The sequence below is a fragment of the Cupressus sempervirens genome, chromosome 2 (assembly GCF_028749045.1).
Source record: "Cupressus sempervirens isolate cs-2001-9-10 chromosome 2, ASM2874904v1, whole genome shotgun sequence".
NCBI classification, from domain to species: Eukaryota; Viridiplantae; Streptophyta; class Pinopsida; order Cupressales; family Cupressaceae; genus Cupressus; species Cupressus sempervirens.
The window spans coordinates 356062835-356081527 of record NC_143119.1 but is presented as its reverse complement, the minus strand read 5'-3'; the positions used below and the strand labels follow the sequence as shown (position 1 = coordinate 356081527).

General features: G+C 36.4%; 1 protein-coding gene across 1 annotated transcript in view; it reads right to left on the bottom strand.

The window, feature by feature from the left end:
- Positions 1–905: 905 nt before the first annotated feature.
- The window catches only part of EDA25 (CCAAT-binding factor), a 226388-nt gene continuing 208600 nt past the window's right edge, over positions 906–18693 (bottom strand). The window contains exons 12-16 of the mRNA XM_089813725.1: positions 6169–6258; positions 5608–5690; positions 5052–5447; positions 2638–2875; positions 906–1701 (exon numbers count right to left, since the gene is read on the bottom strand). Coding sequence (XP_089669851.1) covers positions 1057–1701; positions 2638–2875; positions 5052–5447; positions 5608–5690; positions 6169–6258 — 1452 coding nt within the window. The 3' untranslated portion in view covers positions 906–1056. The remainder of the gene's footprint in view (positions 1702–2637; positions 2876–5051; positions 5448–5607; positions 5691–6168; positions 6259–18693) is intronic.

Genomic DNA, 18693 nt, shown 5'->3' with positions numbered 1-18693 from the left:
AAAATCTCCTTTTAAGTGTGTATATCAATAATCTCGATTTAGCTTTATAACTTAGCTTTGTCAATACATAAATTAATAACCAAAAACGATAATTAAAACGGATACCTCTATAGTTGATATTAACAATTACCATACACAAAACATTATCTATGATTCACTAATGCTACCAACTTGGCCCAATTGACTTACCATAAATAGTAAGTAAACCAAACCTGCATCCAAAACCCTTCGATTGACCTACAATGAGAGTTGCTTAAGGCCAAATGCCCTTAAAGTCTACTAATTGTCCTTGTTGTCCTACAAGACCATGGAGAAGTAGGCTAATAACAAACTCATACAACTTGTGCTACAAAGGGGACATTACAATGACTAGCTTTTATTTCATTTAAAACTATTGAGCCACCTTGTAACACTCTGCAGACTATGATGTTACTCCAGGTCTTCTCTGTGGGAGTGAGTCGGGACAAAATGAGCGGCCCATCGAATTATGCCTCTCCGGTACCAACACTATACCTCCCACCCCTGTACCTTTTTCCCAAAGTCCATCCACCCTATCCCTATTGTATCTATATTTATCTTACCCTGATCTTTGCAGCTCGACTGCTCAACGGGCCATAGAACCATAGCCCATAAAATTTGAGGTGATTGTCAAGCTATAAATGAGAAGATAAGACATGTAGTACCATATCATGATAAGACATGTAGTACCATATCATGTAACTCAAACACACAAAAATGAAGCCTCGTAAATTATCCAGAATTGAAATGCAGACAGGTGTTTTACTCTAATAAATAAAGTGCACTAACTAAATCATTAGGCAAAGAGATGGTAAAGATTTTTAATATAATAGCTCTCATTATTATAAGTCTGCTTCCCAACGATGATTAGAAGCAAAAAAGAGATATAAACCATCAACAGCTTTAAACATTAGCTCTTAATACTCCAATCAAACAGCTTTTCATCAGATAATTATTCTTTAAAAAATTACAAAAGAAGCCATCAGAAATTGGCATATATCAAATCCCTTCCAGCAACTAATAAACAATGGATTGTATTTACCTAACCAAATCATCCTTCTTAGTTTTTTTCCTTGATCTTTTTGAGTTCCTTGTCCCATGGTTTTCATTTACATTTTTACCATCATCTAGTAAATGACTGTAATCCTCTAGGCTTGCAAAAGGAGACAGTCCATGTTTTCCTGAAGTTTTTCTTTTCTTTCCTTTCATATTGTCTGCAATATTTTTGGCTGAGTCCAAATCTAAACCCTCATCAACAAATGTCTCATCGTCATCTTCAGATACATCTCCAACAATATCCACCTCACCTTCACTATCATCCGCCAATAGAGAATCATCCTCAAGTTCAAGCATAGCATCCAACTTCTCATAATCATATTGACCATCACTCACAGATTGTGTATCAATATCCCCGTGGTCAATAAGATCATCAATTTCCTCATTGTCACTTTCATCACCCCCTGCAAAATCATCATCATCATCATCATTGTTGTCACCTTCAACAAGGAGATCATCTCCCACAACTTCATCCTCTGGTTCCTTGGCTTTCTTCTTCTTATGCTTTCGTTTCGATAAGCTGCTCTTTGCCATATAAAACTTGTGAAAAACGACATCTTCAGGAGGTACTTCTTTTTCATCCAATGATAGGAGGTCGGATCCCACCAGAGGCGGTACAACATGAATCTGCCCAATAGCAAGAACATATGAATAACATAAACAAAAAATTAGAATTGGAACAAAGATTAGTTTATATGTTTTGTATCATATTCATATCACCAGAAGTAAACAAACAGTGGTAGGATTCTAGTTTTACAATGTTAGCCGTGCCTGCCTAGAGAGTGTCATTAACATTATGCATAGATAAATCAGGAGAAGCGCGCAATATACTTCACTATTCATATTATGCAAAATATGAATGTAAATAGCATTATGTTACAAATACAGAACAAAGAAATGGAAACTTAAGTAACTGCTAAGTTTCATGCAGACTAGTAAAAGAAGTCCAAACAAATTAAAATTTACAAAAATTCTTGAGCGACTTCAACTTCACTTTGTTGATGCATGCTGCTTCTTAGAAGTCTCAGAAGCAGAAACTCTTAAAAGTTCCCTTCAACAATTCTGCCACTAGAATGAATTAAAGATTTTTCTTTTCCCTGAGCGGAAATTTCTCCACCAGTCAGCTCTTTTGATATTGTTTAGCCGAAAAAAAAATTGTTGGCATAAATTCATCCCTTGATACTCTGCAGTTAGATTCCATAACTCTCAAACAAACTGATAACTAAAAAATAAAAATGTTTCCTAGTTAACTTCAAACCATAATTATCAAGTTCATATTGGAATGGATATATCATGGCAAGGAAACCATGATCCTCAATAGTCTGAAATTTGAATTACAATTTTATATTTAACTTTTCTTTACTCGTTTAACAGATTTAAGTGTCTCCATACGAAGGCTGTAGAACCTGCTTAAAATGTTCTGATATGTATTTAGATATTTAAATTCCAATTCAAAGAGTCACTAGAAAAGGTAAAACAGTCATTATGATATAAACAGATACAGAATTACAAGCACAATATTTCAGTTATTCACTTTTTTCAGTTATCAATAAATGAACAAACCTTTCTTGCAGGGCCTATTTGGGAACCCCCATGCCATTCTCCGTCTGATTGTTTGCTAGGCTTGGGCTTCTTCTCAACAAATTTATCAATAAAAGCTCCCAAAGATAGGTCTCTAAGAGGATCACCATTATAAACAATATTGGCACCTAAAATAAGTGTCCGGGCCATTGTTGCAACTGATGGGTGGACATGTGATGTCAAAGCTGTAAGCTCCCACCAACAGGCTCGATCTGCATTGCTGCCATAAAGACATGCCGAGGCATGAGATACTGTTCAAATCTACCACAGAACTATTTTAATAATAATAACTAGAAACCTTGCATACCAATCTCCTCACAACAATATGATTGCCAATATGCTGAGGGAAGAAAGATTTCTGTAAATATCAATGGCTAGAGTGGAATGACAATAAACTATTACAGAAGAGCAGGGGAAAAAAGTTGCAAAGGATGTAATTCAAAGATATAACCACATCTTCTATGACCTCCGCAAAGTAAATAAGCAAATTCGCTCTAATTTTTAACATGCAATATCTACAGAATGCTTGCAAACTCTCGAGTCTACAACAAGCGTCAAGGTACACTAAAGTAAACAGTGGCTAGATTCACTACAAAAAATCCTTTTATCTTGTGGGGTTAAGTCTTTTATCACTTAACTGTAAGACTAATTGAAAACCAGTTTTGCAACAACGGGAATACATACAATTATATACCAACTTACTCTAAAATTTAAACTGATAAATTGAATACCAATGTCACAAAAAGAACATATTTCATTAAAAGTTTTATAGCTAAGAAAAATTATGAATATTCCATATGCTACCTGCCAATTTATGGGATTATTTAGATGATAATAAACATGTTTGCAATACAAATCAGAAATTATAATTACTAATAAGAGCTGAATACAGCTTTAATAAATATGCAATACAGCTTTAATAAATATGGAGGCTTGCCCTGAGAAGCCCATGCATGGGCACTATCCATAAAATGTCATTACGCAGGGTTTTCAACCTCTCAGGCTATTACAACAATGAATCCCTCTTTGATTCAGCTCCTCTAACACTAAAATATGTCCATAATACTGTTATGGTCACTATCATTTGTGAGAGTCATATGGAAATAGAAAATACAAGAGAAAAACATGCTAATCTCCAAAGATTTGCCTTTTCATCTTTATTTTGGGTTACAAATGGCTTATTAACAACTAACGTTCCTGCAGAAAGATGAAACGGCGACAAAATGAACGGACAGCAGAAAACTGGAATGTAATACGTCAAATTTCTAGTGTTTTCTTGACAGAAAAAGGAGGTATTTGCTATTTATTCACTTATAATATACTGTTAATTCAGGGTTCTAGTTCAATGATTTTTTAGTAAGGTTTGGTACCGATGAGTTCAGCCCTGTGACATATATTTCTGATCTGTATATTACTCCAATGGAGGCAGTTTGCTTTTCTTTAAGTGGATTAAAGTATATTTACAAGCCTCACATATGAGGAACAAGATTTTGCAGCCCTCCTGGCTATTATTGTGCAAGAGAAACATCTCTTCAATTTCTTGCAGCCTCTCCTCCTGCTGTGGAGAGATCTGGATGCATAGAAATGAATTTTCTATGGCTCTCTAGGTTACATTCCATTAGACCAAGCACAAATAGCTTTAAGCCCTCGCTGAGAAGATTACTCTTGTTGAAAGCCATTCTACTGAAAACCCCTCCAATATCTATTGTGGCTACCTGCTCATCATAGTTGGAGTTGCAAGATATACCTTCTACCCAGACATCAATATATTTTGTTGGCCATGAGCTTGCCATACATCTTCTCCCTGTTATGTTGATGAATGGTATAACAAATTCCTAAAATTAGTATATCACAAACATGCCCACCATTAAACACCCTTCTTCCAATTGTGGAAATAATCATCCCTTCCAATAGAGGGACCAATATGTTGAAGAACCTAGCAAATTTACATGGACAGATTTTTCCCTTGTGGAGAAGGGAATTTGCTAGCCTCAAGATTGATAAAATCTCAAGGGATGAATAGGACCAACACCACCTCACTTTACTAGCACACTAGTCAGCTGGGGAGATCAGTTAATCAAAAAATAAATTAAAGATTAATGTAAATGCAAAGTTTGGAAAAAGGAAATAACTTTACACTACTGAAAGATAAAAATATAGTCTACTGAAAAAGAAAAAGAAATTGGTCAAGACCAACTGCTTGGCTCGGTTAGATCATTGTCTTGGACGCCTGCACGAGTAAAGGACTACAGTAACGTCCAGTTGATATATTTAATCTTTTATCTGCTCCTTAACAAATAATAAATCTATAAAATGTCTAGTAGAAGATAAAATAAAGATAAGTCTACCGAAAACTAGTAAATGCCACTCAGAGCAATCATTTCCTTTATCCATACCAATAAGCAGGCTCTCGTATGCGAGGATTATAGTATCCAGGTTTTGTCAAGATATTCCTTTTGCCTTGTTGATCAGACCCATCTTTCATCTCTAATCTGTTTTCAGAAGACTCAAAATGCTTCGCTTGATTGCTACTAGTCATGACACTTCCAAGTAAGTCATCATCATTGTCATCTTCGGAAGTGGAAGCATGACCAGGATTTTCCCCATCATCAGACTCTGAATCACTTCTAGCACCATCTTTCATCAAATTACCCAGGCAACCAAAGTCTGAGCTTTCCAAACTCTGAGAAATAATATTTTTGTCATTTTCCTTCACTTGGTAATCTTCTTCCTTTACATCTATAAAATGTTCGTAGTCTTCATCATCGTCTTCAGGCTGAAGAACTGCATTCCTGTTATGACCCAAGTTAAAAAATTGGATTTAATTTATTAAAGAATAAAACAGAATACCAGTAAAATATTTCACAACCCAATGATAAAAACAATAGGAAAATATTGTACCAATCTGACTACAATTCCAGAATTAGAAATTAATCAACTATTATTACTCACCAAAGAACAGGTCTTACTTTTAGCAATTCAGACAGAAGTAAGAGACATGCACAAGCAAATTGTGGAGGCTGTTGAAGAGCAACCTGCAGAAAAACTGACAGTAATGTCAATAACATAATCCTAATGTTGAAAACAACTTAACAGATACTATCAGAATCGTAAACTGACAGTAATGTCAATAAAATAATCCTAATGTTGAAAACAACCTAACAGATACTATCAGAATCCTAGTTCCAGTGTGCCTAAACATATTCTGAGAGCTGGCTGAGGATATAGTCCTCAAATCTGCAGATGCTAGATTTAACCCCAGGTGTAGCTGTGTTGAAAGAGCAAGGTATTGTAGCACACACTCTGGTTGTATTGGACTCAAAATGATTGGAATGTTCTTCAAATGTGAATATTGACTTGAATTGTCACTTAAAACCAGTTATGAAGAACTGAAGGCAAATCCATATGGATTTTCAAATGCAAATGTGTTGAAGTTTTTCTCAAAAGATTTTTCCTTTCTGAATCAGATTAAACCAGGACCTTGCAAAAGAAGTAAAGACAATGAGGACAAACCTGCAGCAAGCGCTTTGAAAATGCCGCAATTCTCTTTATGTTTATATCATTCTTCAAAGCTTTAAACATAAGACCAAGCAACATTTCTGTCTGTAGAAGAGGCAATTGAAAATATATTAGCAAAATGTGGAGCATGAATGATATTGATTACTCTGAACTTGATAGAATTTTTTTTTCCAGTAAATTAAATACATTCAAGTTACCAAAACATTTCAAATCTGATCATTTTATTCACTACCCAGGGGATGCCTAACATTATTTTGTACAAGAATGCATTAGAGAAGAGGCCCTCTGAAGCAAAGTTGAAGAACAAATGAATTAAAGCAACCAAACATTGTACCATTTCCACTTTTAATGATCCAGAAATCTATGCCTATCTTGCATTAAATAATATAATCAAGCCTTCACTGAAATTTATGCTGAGATAAATATTCACCACGGCATGATAATTTACGTATTGGAAAATATTTAAAGAAAGAACACCAAAAAGGGAGCTTCAAAGTTTTTTATTATTTCAAGCTTTATACATTGATAAATAATGTAGAAATGTGTCTAAGCAAGAAATGTGTAGGTATAATAGCTTATCCACATTTCTACCAACATGGTGGTACTGGTGGATATGTGTCCAGCCATATGGAACTACAGAGAACCTGAGGCTAAAACTATAGCAGTTGTATGTGGATCAGATCAAATTCCTCAGCAATATAGCTAGAAACATGATGATTGATAATGGGTTGGATATTTTATTGGTTTAGAGCTGAAAGCATAGTGACTGGCCACAGATTATATCATAGTTGGCTTCAATGTATAAAAATGTGTCTTGGACGACGTAATTCAAGGATTATAAGACTATGAACCTGTTGTTTGAGCATTTCTTCTTGTATGGAATGCCAAACTAATGTTTTTTCACATTTCCATGGCCTCAGCAATTGATTATTCATCCTTATTTAGAGAAATCCAGCCAATGTAATGCCATTTTCAATTAGACATTTTATATTTTGGTCCTTCCTAGTGTTACACCGGCACGGGGTGCGGCGGTGTGGGGGGATGTTGGGACAAGTTTCGGTGCGGGAAAAAAGGGGCCTCGATTTGGGGACTGTGGGGGTGCAGCAGCGAGGGTGTGGGAGGGGGGCTGGGAGTTGCATAGTATACATCTTTGACTTCAAATGCTAATTATGAAATGATACTTCAATCTAACATACCAAATATAGTTGAACAATGAATATAGAAAACTGAAATGCGATTCACGAACCACAAGATCAAACTTCAAACTTCAAACTTCATAACCAATGACAATTGAACTTAGTAACATACTCATAGTAAGTTGTAACATTAATAACATCAAAGTTTCAAACATAATGATAATGATAAATAAAAAATATAAATCATACATAGTACAATGAAATAATGCATCATGACCATATCAAATGAGTACAATCTACAAAATGTCAATGATGAGAATGTAAGGGTGGGAGCTCTCTAATCATCCCCTAAACCGAAGTCCTTGTTACTAGAACTACTAGACTCCTTTATGGGTAAGATAATCTTTAAAAAATTAAAAATTTGACTTGTCAACATGGGTGCTCGACGCACCCCATGTGTCCCTTGGAAGCACCCAAAGCTCACCCGCACACCACAGGTGTGTCGAATGGTGTGACCGCAGTGCAGCATCACTCCGACGGTGGTGGTGGTGCGTGGATGCACAACATACCTACACCCGGGACATACGTGCACCCAGTGCGCTGCGGTTTTACCTCGACTGCACACCTGGGTAACACTGTTCCTTCCATAAAGGATGGATGTTAGGTGAAGTTTGAGCTAATGTAAATGTTGTCTTCCTTAAAGTTAGCTAATTAGTGATTCAAGGATCTTGAGTGCATGCATAGGACTCTTCCCATGCCCTTTCTAAATTACTAATTCATAGAATACACAAAGATATGTGAAGGTTCTCAACTCACATGTTATGTTAGAACCCAACACTTACAAACTAGTTTTCTAGAAAATATATCCCAAAGATCGTAAATCAAATAACAATAGCAATAATAGTAATAAGGGAAGCAAAACCCCAGTTTGAAGAGATAAGAAAGAAAGCTAAAAGAGTAAAATGCCAACAGCAAAACAATATGTACATGTTCCCAAAGATTTTGGGGAACAAATATGAAAAGTATGCATTGAATGTGATATATGAGATCAAATAAAAAAAAACACCCTAAAGCGAAATTAGATAATATAGTTGAAACAAAATTAAATACAAAAGACAATACATTAATGGTGGCAAAGGTTGTCAACAACATGGGCTATAAAACAAAATGTGGGATACTAGATTCGGGTCATGGAGCTCAAGTTTAGGTTCGAGTCCAGATTTGCATGGGTTCGGATTCTAGCACGAGTCTACTGCGAATCCAAATTTCGGTCCGTCGAAGTCTGCGCATGGACTCAGGTGAATCCGCACAGACCTGCGCAGACCCGCACAAACCCATAGCAATGGAATCTATAAAGTAAAAAAAACACTTAAAACAATGCATTTTTTAATAATTTTTTTTGGAACCCTAAAAGGAGCCTAATAAAAAACATTTCACTAATCTAATCTCTCATTTGCTTGCTCATTTAGCTCTCTCACTTCGGTGTGCCGATTTTGCATGTTTGAGGAGAAGGTTGTAGAGATTGTTTGTGAAGTCTCAAAACCTTCCAATAATCAATGATAAACTATTAATATTATGATCATTGATCATTGATCATTGATCATTTGCTTGCTCATTTCGCTCTCTCATTTCGGTGTGCCGATTTTGCATGTTTGAGGAGAAGGTTGTAGAGATTGTTTGTGAAGTCTCAAAACCTTCCAATAATCAATGATAAACTATTAATACTATGATCATTGATCATTGACAAACTATTAAACATTTGTCCTTCACTCATTTATCATTATGCTTCAAACTTTATTATTTGATGAACTAGTCTATGTTTTGAAATTTCATTTTACAATTTAGTAATTCAATATATGATTTTCTTTACAATCATGAGCATAGATTAATGAGTGAGTATTCAATGTTTATCTTTGACATTTGGCATTGATCAATGTTCAAGCAACATATATTCATACTATGAAATGACATAGTTTTGCAATTGTGCACGTTTCTCTTATTTATTTATTTTCTGTGTGTGTGTGTGTGTGTGTGTGTGTGTGTGTGTGTACACACACACACACACACACACCCATGAACCCAATTAGGAAAACAAAAAATTACCCTAACCCACAAACCCAAATATGGTCCTGAACCCTAATCGGCAACTTAGAAAGAAATTGTAACATACACTTTTCCCGGGTCTTAATTAACAACAAAAATATTCAAAGGAATATAGTTATTACTTGTTTTTCATAGGAACACAGTTATGTCAGTCATGTTCATGTGAATGAGATTTACAGTTAAAAACGATTAGACAAAATTTCACAATGAAGGATTGAAAACACCATTAATGAATTTACTATGGAAATTAAAATCTACATACCATGGAATTCGAGATCAAAATCAATCTAGGGATGCTTTTACAACCACCCAAATTAATCCACAAATACCACTATAACATTATCAAATGACGACTACCATCCAATACCGCTATATCAAAATCAAATGACGATTACCATTAAATACCACCATATCAATTAGTACATCACTACCACTGAATCACTTAGGGCATCAATTACTATTGAATCATTTAGGGCATCAAATACCACTGTATCACTTAGGACTTCAAATACCACTATATCACTTAGGGCTTCATATACCATTGTATCATTTAGAGCATCGGATACCTCTGTATCATTTAGGGCTTCCACTATATCATTCCTTTCCTTCCAATTTGCTAAACTGTGGCATTAACATAAGATTAGAAGATATGCTCATAATCATTATTCTTATATATTGAAAAACTGAATAACAATCCTATAGATATATTCCATATTAAATTAGAAGATCAACCAATCTAATTGGTTGCCAATTATATTGACGATAAGAATTGCTTTCATTTTAAAAAAATAACTGTAACGATGATACAACTCCATTAATCTTACCTTCTATTTGAATATACATCATAAAAGTAAATTTACCTGTTTCCAACAAACATTTAAATGCATAGCTTATCTTTGTCTGTTGCACATCTGACAACATGTGGAGAGGTGAAACATTGTCAAGGGCTTAACCTCCCAACTTCGGACCATAATTTATTCCCACACAATCTCTATCGAGAAAGGCCCTCCCTACCCAGAATAGACAAGGAACATCTTGTCATTCACTAAGCATCCTGGCATCTAATCACACCGCTCAACTTGACAACGGGAGAATACAATAAATATGACCATGAATGAGCTATTAAATGTTTCCTTCTAAAAAAATAATATTGTTATATCACATCTGATTATGTTATCTTGATATTGCAAATCTCTTTCTCTCATCTCTTCACCCTTTTCCTTGGCTATACAGTCGGGTGAGTCTCAGGTGTTTGAATTCTCAAAACAACCGATTCTTCTGTTGATTCTCAATTGTTTCATAATTAACATATATTCCAGTTTATCACAATTTGCGATTTGAAAGATTATATTCTCTAAAGATTTCAGAATTGATTGCTTAATTCTAATATCTAGTGGCATAATGATTTATAGATCCATACTTCAGTTACTTGGTTATCACTTGCCATGAACAAGGCTAAATTAAAGAAGTTCAATCTGTAAATTCAAACAAGATATCATCATGATAAATGCTGAAACTTGCTGCAATCCGCTCTATGCATAGATTTGCTACTTAGTATGCTTATCACAATTGTGACCAGAAAGATTATGTTCTTGAGACTATTTGGAAAATATCATTGGATAGTATATTTCATTCCAAATTTTATTGCATTTGGAAAAACACTTCCATAAGGGTTGTATCTAATTATTATGAAAGCTTAAGGAAAAGGACTGATAACAAAGGACTTTGAGTATGTGGCAAACTCATATTTGTATCTTGAGAAATAAATCTGGAAAAGAGAAAGTCTTAGATGCCTAACTGGCTGTTTTGGAAAGCAATAAAATAATAGTGAAATGTCATAACATGACCTAATGTATGTATTGGATATGTTTGAATCCCTGCAATCCGAATTTGAAAATCTACTCTCTTTTTGATGTTGCAGACGTATCTATGCAAAATACTTCAAAAGTCGAGTTCATATAGCAGAGTTACTGTTTGAAATGGTCGCTTAGACTGGAAGAGAAAATGGGACTTCGGCTAATGGTATTGTATGAAATCGGGTGCTAGAGATGAAAAAATGATAAAGGAAAACGCAGCAAAATTTGAAAGGTTGACGGTATGCTATTATGGAAAAAATGTGCCTCTGTGGCAAGGCAGACGAGAATATATAAAAGGTGTCGGGCTTCATACACAGCTTTAGTTATAAGGAGAGTCGTGCCTTCTTGGCTTCCACCGGTTCAAAGATTATATGCAAATTTATATTGCCAAGTGTTTTAATTCGATTAAAAGAAAGAAAAGGGAAAGAAAAATTAAAAGGTTGGAAGATAAAGTTGGAAAGATTATAATTTCACTATTATTATAATATTTACTTACATACATTCATGTAAGTATATCAATGGGGTGACATCATTAAATTAAGTTATTATAATTTAATGGTGTCATTCCATTTTTATATTTATATGTATGTATATAAATATCTATTATAATAATATGTATATAAATATCTATTATAATAATATGATGAATGATCAATTAAAATCTCTTGAGGTATGTTTTATATTTTAATTAGATTATTTTAAGTTAGATTATTTTCTTAATAGCTCATGCGGGTCCCACAAATGTATCCTGTATTCAAGTCACTAGGTCCTCAACCCATTTGCCCAGTGATGGTGATGCTCCTGTGCCTAATTTTTTCTTAACAATGCTTCCACTCTTTCAACATGCTTCCTACAAGGAAATTCTCCGCAATTAAATTACCAATCAAGTTATTTAATCATAAATAATCAAAATGTCTAACCACATTTTAAATTCCATGAATTCGTGATAAATAATCACTAGCATGTTATCTTCACATGAAAATATAACGACTAACCATCTTACCATTTCGCAAGATTATAACAAATTTAACTGTCAACTGACTTCATATGAACCTCAATGGCTATATTTTAATTTAGGTCAAAAATTGGGATGTAACAAAAATACTAGATACAAGATACTATCACAATGTGCAGAAAATAATTAAGTAATATAATGACAATGGTTATGTTAAAGCAGACAACCCCATTGGGTAGGCCAAACTCAAATGTTAAATCTGTCAAACATGAAAATATTACAAAAGAAACTAGAGAACCAGCTTAAGAAAGACATATTGGAAACCAAGGAGTATTGTCTCCATTGCAACAATTAACATCCTTAATAATTGTACCAGATAAGTTACTGTTGGAGTGTATTTCTCAACTAAGACAAACACAATTATCAAGATCATCAAGTGGAAATATAGAAATCCCTACCTTGGGATAGGAAAGTAGCTGAGAATAAGAATCAGGATCAAGGATTCAGTGCACCAGACCACCCTAAAGATAATGGATAAATAATAAACACATTTCTGCGAAAGATTTGGAGTAAACTGAGGAGGGCATCATTGCTTTGGACGATATTTAAATCAATGTTGCAAACTAGACCATGATTACTAGTCACTAAAGTAGTGGCATGAGAAATCTTAATTGTTAGCTTGGATGCTGAATTAAAATGCAAGTTTGCGTTGGTCTATTTTAGAAATTGGGAAAAACAAATCAACTATAAAAGTCTAACAATATATGGTTTTAAATTCAGTATATTAAAATACTAAGTTACTGGGTTCGCAGGTCCCAGCAGCCAGTGCCAATCCAAATTGCACCAAATATCAGTTTTGGTCCAGTCTGCCTAAAAGTCCAGCCAGGGTGCACTCCTAGGCAATCTGGTTCATATGGGCCAAATCCAGAATGAATCAGGATGCGTGGGCACGAAAATCAAGTGTTTTTTTTCAAACTTTAAGTTTTTTTTGAAGACCAAAACCCTATAAAGTGACTTCTAAAACATTTAAGGATGTTCTTTTGGTCATTTGTTTTGCAAACAGCTGGTTTCTCTTGAGGTTGAGCAAAAGTTTGGTTAAGGAAGAGTGTGAAGTCCCACCCCCACTCGCTATTAATTTTTTCATTTTCCTTTTATATTCAGGCTAATGTCAAACAGTTGCTCCATGTGCAATCATATGATTTTAGTTTACATTCGACCAGAGTGAGTATAATTTGCAGATCCTTACTCAAAATCATCATTTGTTAAAATGTTAACACTGTTGAACCTTTTGGGTTTACAGCTTCAGATGTATTATTTTCTGAGTTTATGACGGAAACAATTTTACAGTATTTTTGCATTTGAACCCTCCTTCAACATGGAGAAATTGCATACACTGGTAAAAGATAAAAGCATTTAACTGTCATAAACTTGATACTACTTGCAAAGTTAAATTATGAATACCAAACTGAAATATGCAGACTTAAATCTGCTATATTCAGATTTCTCAACAACTTTTATGAATCCTTGTTGCAGGAGCATCCAGGGTGTAAAAGCAATCTTGCATCACCCCAAAATCTTGTCTAGTTTTCAGTAAGGATTATCTTTAGGACAGGGTTACTATTATTGGCAAGTTGTTTGTTTGACCACAAATTGTTCCAGTTGCTTCCTTGGAGGTTCATTTTGTATAGCAAGCATGCTGGTAAAGTGTCATGGAAAGATCAAGTCTGGTTTTGAGGTTATTGCACTTTTCTGTTTTGGCAGAGTGGTACAGATACGTTAAACTCAGTTTTGAAAACTTTAGAGCTTAGTTGCCAGATTCCCTCGAAACAGGCCAAATCCAGATTTAGGTCCGATCTGGGTCCTGATTCGGGCTAGGATCCGTCCTGGCAAGGTCCATGATCCTACTTGTGGCAAAGTTAGGATCTGCGGCCCAGATCCACAAGTGGGATACGACCCACAGATCCTTATGGATCCACATGAAAGATCATGGACCCTGCCCGGATCTAGAGTGAATCTGCACAGATACATGGGAATCCAAGGCAAAAAAATGTAAAATGGTGGGGCCAAGTTGATTTTTTTTTTTTTTTTTGCTTCAAACCCTAAAAATGACCCTTTTGTTCATGATGCAAATTCATTTCATCTCATATTTGCTCTCTCATAGTTGCTAGTTTGAAATAAAGTGTTGTGTAATGGCCCTAGCCAATAGGCCACTAATATTGAACTGTGACATTTCGTCAAACACTTGACATGCAAACTAAATACACTGCTGAAAGTAAAATACTGAATAAAGGAAATTGTTGTGCAACAAATCTACTCAAATAACCGATGTAAAATAGTACCAATATATTCATTCAAAGATAACCAAATGCTTTTACATATGATATGCGATTTTTCGACTCAAAGCATTACAACATGGCACATTACAAAAAAACCCTTACTGGCTAAATGCAATTGAGAATTTCTTGCAACTACAAACTGAAATAAAAGAACCTGAATTGAGCAAATGCTGGAGACTGAATGCTGAAGACAAAATGATGAAAATGCAACTCCAACCTACCCTCAAACTTGTTGACCGTATGGCCTGCAGGTATAGTCGTACATGTACAGACTAGTACGGCACTTGGCAAAAATAAATGCTGGGCTGAAAGGTGCCAAAAATGGTGTAGAAATAATCGCCAGGCTCCAAGGAAAATTCTCCCAGAAAAATAAAAATCAAACTCCCAGCCAACAATGAGATATAAGCAGAAATGTATGTCCAGGCTGAAAATTGAACCCTGCTGGAAATGTCCAAATAAGCCCAACTTGAAGTAGCTAAATACCACTTCCAAAGTGCAACCCTTCAAAGGATATTTTACCTCCTCAATTATGCAAATCCTTACGAGACTCCATTCCTAATGATCAAATGACAATCTGCAAACCAAGATGGCGCCACAAATGCTCAAAGAGAAAAATAGTGTAAACTCAAGTCATAGGATGTCCAAATGAGAGGCCAAGCACTCTATTTATTCACTTTTCTAAGAAGCCTCTAAGAACTTCTAGAAGTATACATAAAATACTCTTATCAAATCCCTTTATAATGCACTTTTATATAAAAAATAACATTATAAAATAAAAAGTGCAACTCAACTCAAAATTATAATATTTTGGCCCCGCATAACACATAAAATAAAAATATGATAAACCCCATCTCTCCAAGAGCAAATAAGACCATCCAATCCCCAAATAATCATCAAAATGACTCTCTCACCAAAACCATCTGCCTACGAGAATCCATGATAGGCAAATTCAAGCAAAATAACATGTCACTAAAAAGGGGACATGACAATCCACCCCTCCTGAAATTGCTTGCCCTCAAGCAATCTCAAAGCTGGATGTTGCAAAATATCTTCTCCCTCCCATGTCGCATCCTCCTCGGGTAAAACTCTCCACTTCACCAAGTATTCTCTGATAGTCCTCCTATGGAGTTGTCTCTCTCTACTGTCAATGATGTACTCAGGAACAAGAACCAATTTCCCTTCATCATCCATTGGAGGAAGAACTTCTGAAGGCACAACATGCTGACCCAATGCCTTCTTGAGCCATGACACATGGAAAACATTGTGCACCCTGTTGTCTATTGGAAGCTCAAGCTCATAAGCCATTAAACCAATCTGCCTGATAATCATGAAAGGGCCATAGTATTTAGGCTTAGGCTTCTCTGACCCCCTCTTCCTGAGAGCAGACTATCAATAAGGCTGCAGCATGAGGTAAACCATGTCACCAACTTCAAAACTCCTCTCTATCCTCTTCTGATCTGCATACTTATGCTGATTTTGTGCTCTGGCAATATTATCTCTAAGAACATCAACAATGTCCTTGCTCTCCTGAAGCAAATCCCCAACACGAAGAACTCTAATGTCACTCATAAGCAAATCAACAAAGCTTGGTGCATTATAGCCATATAATGCTCTGAAAGGAGTCATCTGAATAGACATGTGATAGGTAGTATTATAGTAGTACTCACATAAATAAATCCATTTAACCCATGCTTTCTACTGACCAACCACATAGTTCCTCAAATATCCCTCCACTCGCTTATTTACTATCTCTGTCTGCCCATCAGTCTGCGAGTGGTAACTGGTGCTAGGCGTGAGCTCAGTGCCACATAAACGGAACACCTCCTGCGAAAAATGACTCAAGAACCTACTGTCTCTGTCACTCACTATGCTCCGGGGTATTTTTCCCATGTAGTCTGAAAATCTCCCTGAAAGACTTCAGCCACCTGCACTGTCGTGTAAGTAGTAGTGATGGGAAAGAAGTGTGCATACTTCGTCAACCTGTCTAACACCACATACATGCAATCTCGCCCTTGGGCCTTAGGCAAGCCCGTAATGAAATCCATGGATATACACTCCCACTTCCTGTCAGGAATGGGAAGTGGTTGTAGGAGCCCTGTTGGAAAGCTGTGCTCTTGTTTGTTTTTCCTGACAAACAGGGCACTCTCTAACATACTGCAACACATCTGCCTTGAGCCCCTTCCATGTGAACCGCTCTCGTACCTACCTATACGTTTTGAAGTATCCAGGATGTCCAGCTGTAGGTGAATCATGAAGTGCTCTCATAACAATACGCTTCACCTTCGATCCTGCGACTAAGAATATCCTGTTCTTGTAGATAATCAAATCATCCACAAGTGTATACCTGGTACTCACAATTGTCCCATCAACAATCCCGGATGCCCATGAATCTCTAGCATACTCAGCAATGATCAAGTGCCTCCAATCCTCTGATATCTAAATCATAGCACTGAGATGTGGTCTACGTGACAATGCATTTGCTACCACATTCTGAGTCCCTTTCACATGGGAGATGTCAAAATCATCTGCAGTTTACTAACCCACTTTTGTTGCCTATCATTGAGATCTCTCTATCCAAGGAAATGTCTCAAACTATTGTGGTCAGTTTTAATGCAAAACTTACCACCCACCAAATACTGCCTGAATTTAGCCAATGTATGCATAATAGCCAACATCTCCTTGTCATATACACTAAATGATCTCTCTGGCCCACGGAGCTTCCTGTTCTCAAATGCAATAGGGTGCTTGTTCTGCATCAAAATAGCACCAATACCCTCTCTAGATGCATCACACCGAAGCTCAAATGGCTTTGAGAAGTCGGGCAATGCTAACGCAGGACTTGTAGTCATGATCTCCTTGAATCTCTCAAAGCAAGCTTGTGCCTCAGGTGTCCAAACAAAGGTTCCCTTCTTCAACAAATCTGTCATAGGAGCTTGCATGACGTGAATACCCACTAACAAATCTATGGTAGAAACCACACAACCCAAGAAACCCTCTCAGCTGTGTCAGGTTCTCTGGAGTAGGCCAATCCACAATAGCACAGATCTTATCAGGATCCATCCTTACTCCCTCTGCACTAATGATGTGACCCAAATACAATAGCTCTGTCATGCCCAAATCACATTTGAGCTCCTTGGCGTTCAAGGACTCTGACTGTAGGATCCCCAAAACTGTCTCCAAGTGCTCCATGTGCTCCTGCCAAGTCCAACTGTAAATCAGAATATCATCAAAGAAAACTAACACATACTTCCTCAACTGGGGACGGAAGACCCTGTCAATGGTGGACTGAAAAGTAGCTGGCGCATTGGTCAGCCCAAATGGCATGACCACAAACTCAAAGTGCCCACAATGACATCTGAAGGCAGTCTTCTCAATATCCTACTCTCTAACTCTGATTTGATGGTAGCCAGATCTCAAATCAATCTTCGTGAACTAACATGCACCATGAAGCTCATCAATCAACTCATCAATCTGTGGAATGGGGTACCTGTTCTTGATTGTCCTTTTGTTCAGCACCCTGTAATCAATGCACATCCTTAATGTAACATCCTTTTTCTTCACCAACACAACCAAAGAAGCAAAAGGAGATTTGCTAGGCATGATGTGACCCACTGCAAGAAGCTCCTTGATGGTTTTCTTGATCTCATCCTTGTACCTCTTAGGATGCCTGTATGGTGTAATTATCATGGATTTAGCACCCTCCTCCAACTCAATGATGTGCTCAATACCTCTGTCTGGTGGTCTACTAGGTGGGATGTCACTGAAGACTCTGTCATACTTCACTCTCAACCTCTGTATGTCTGGGTGATACTCTGTCTTATGCTGTCCCTCCTATGTAGGCATGAGAGTACATAAGGCTGCCCACTCAATGTCATCATGTCTGGCTATCCTCTCCAACCATCTGAAGGAAATAGCCCTGATGTTTCCATTCCTAATGGCTCTCAAAATGTGTTGCTTCCCATCCACTTCAAACTTAATCTCCATGTCCTTAAATCTGAAGGTGACCTCTCCCAATGAGCGCAACCACTCCATCCCAAGAACAATATCCAGATCACCCATATTGACAACATGGTAGTCCGCCTTGAACTCATAGTTGTTCAGGCATAAGGGCAAATTTCTAACCATCCTGTTAC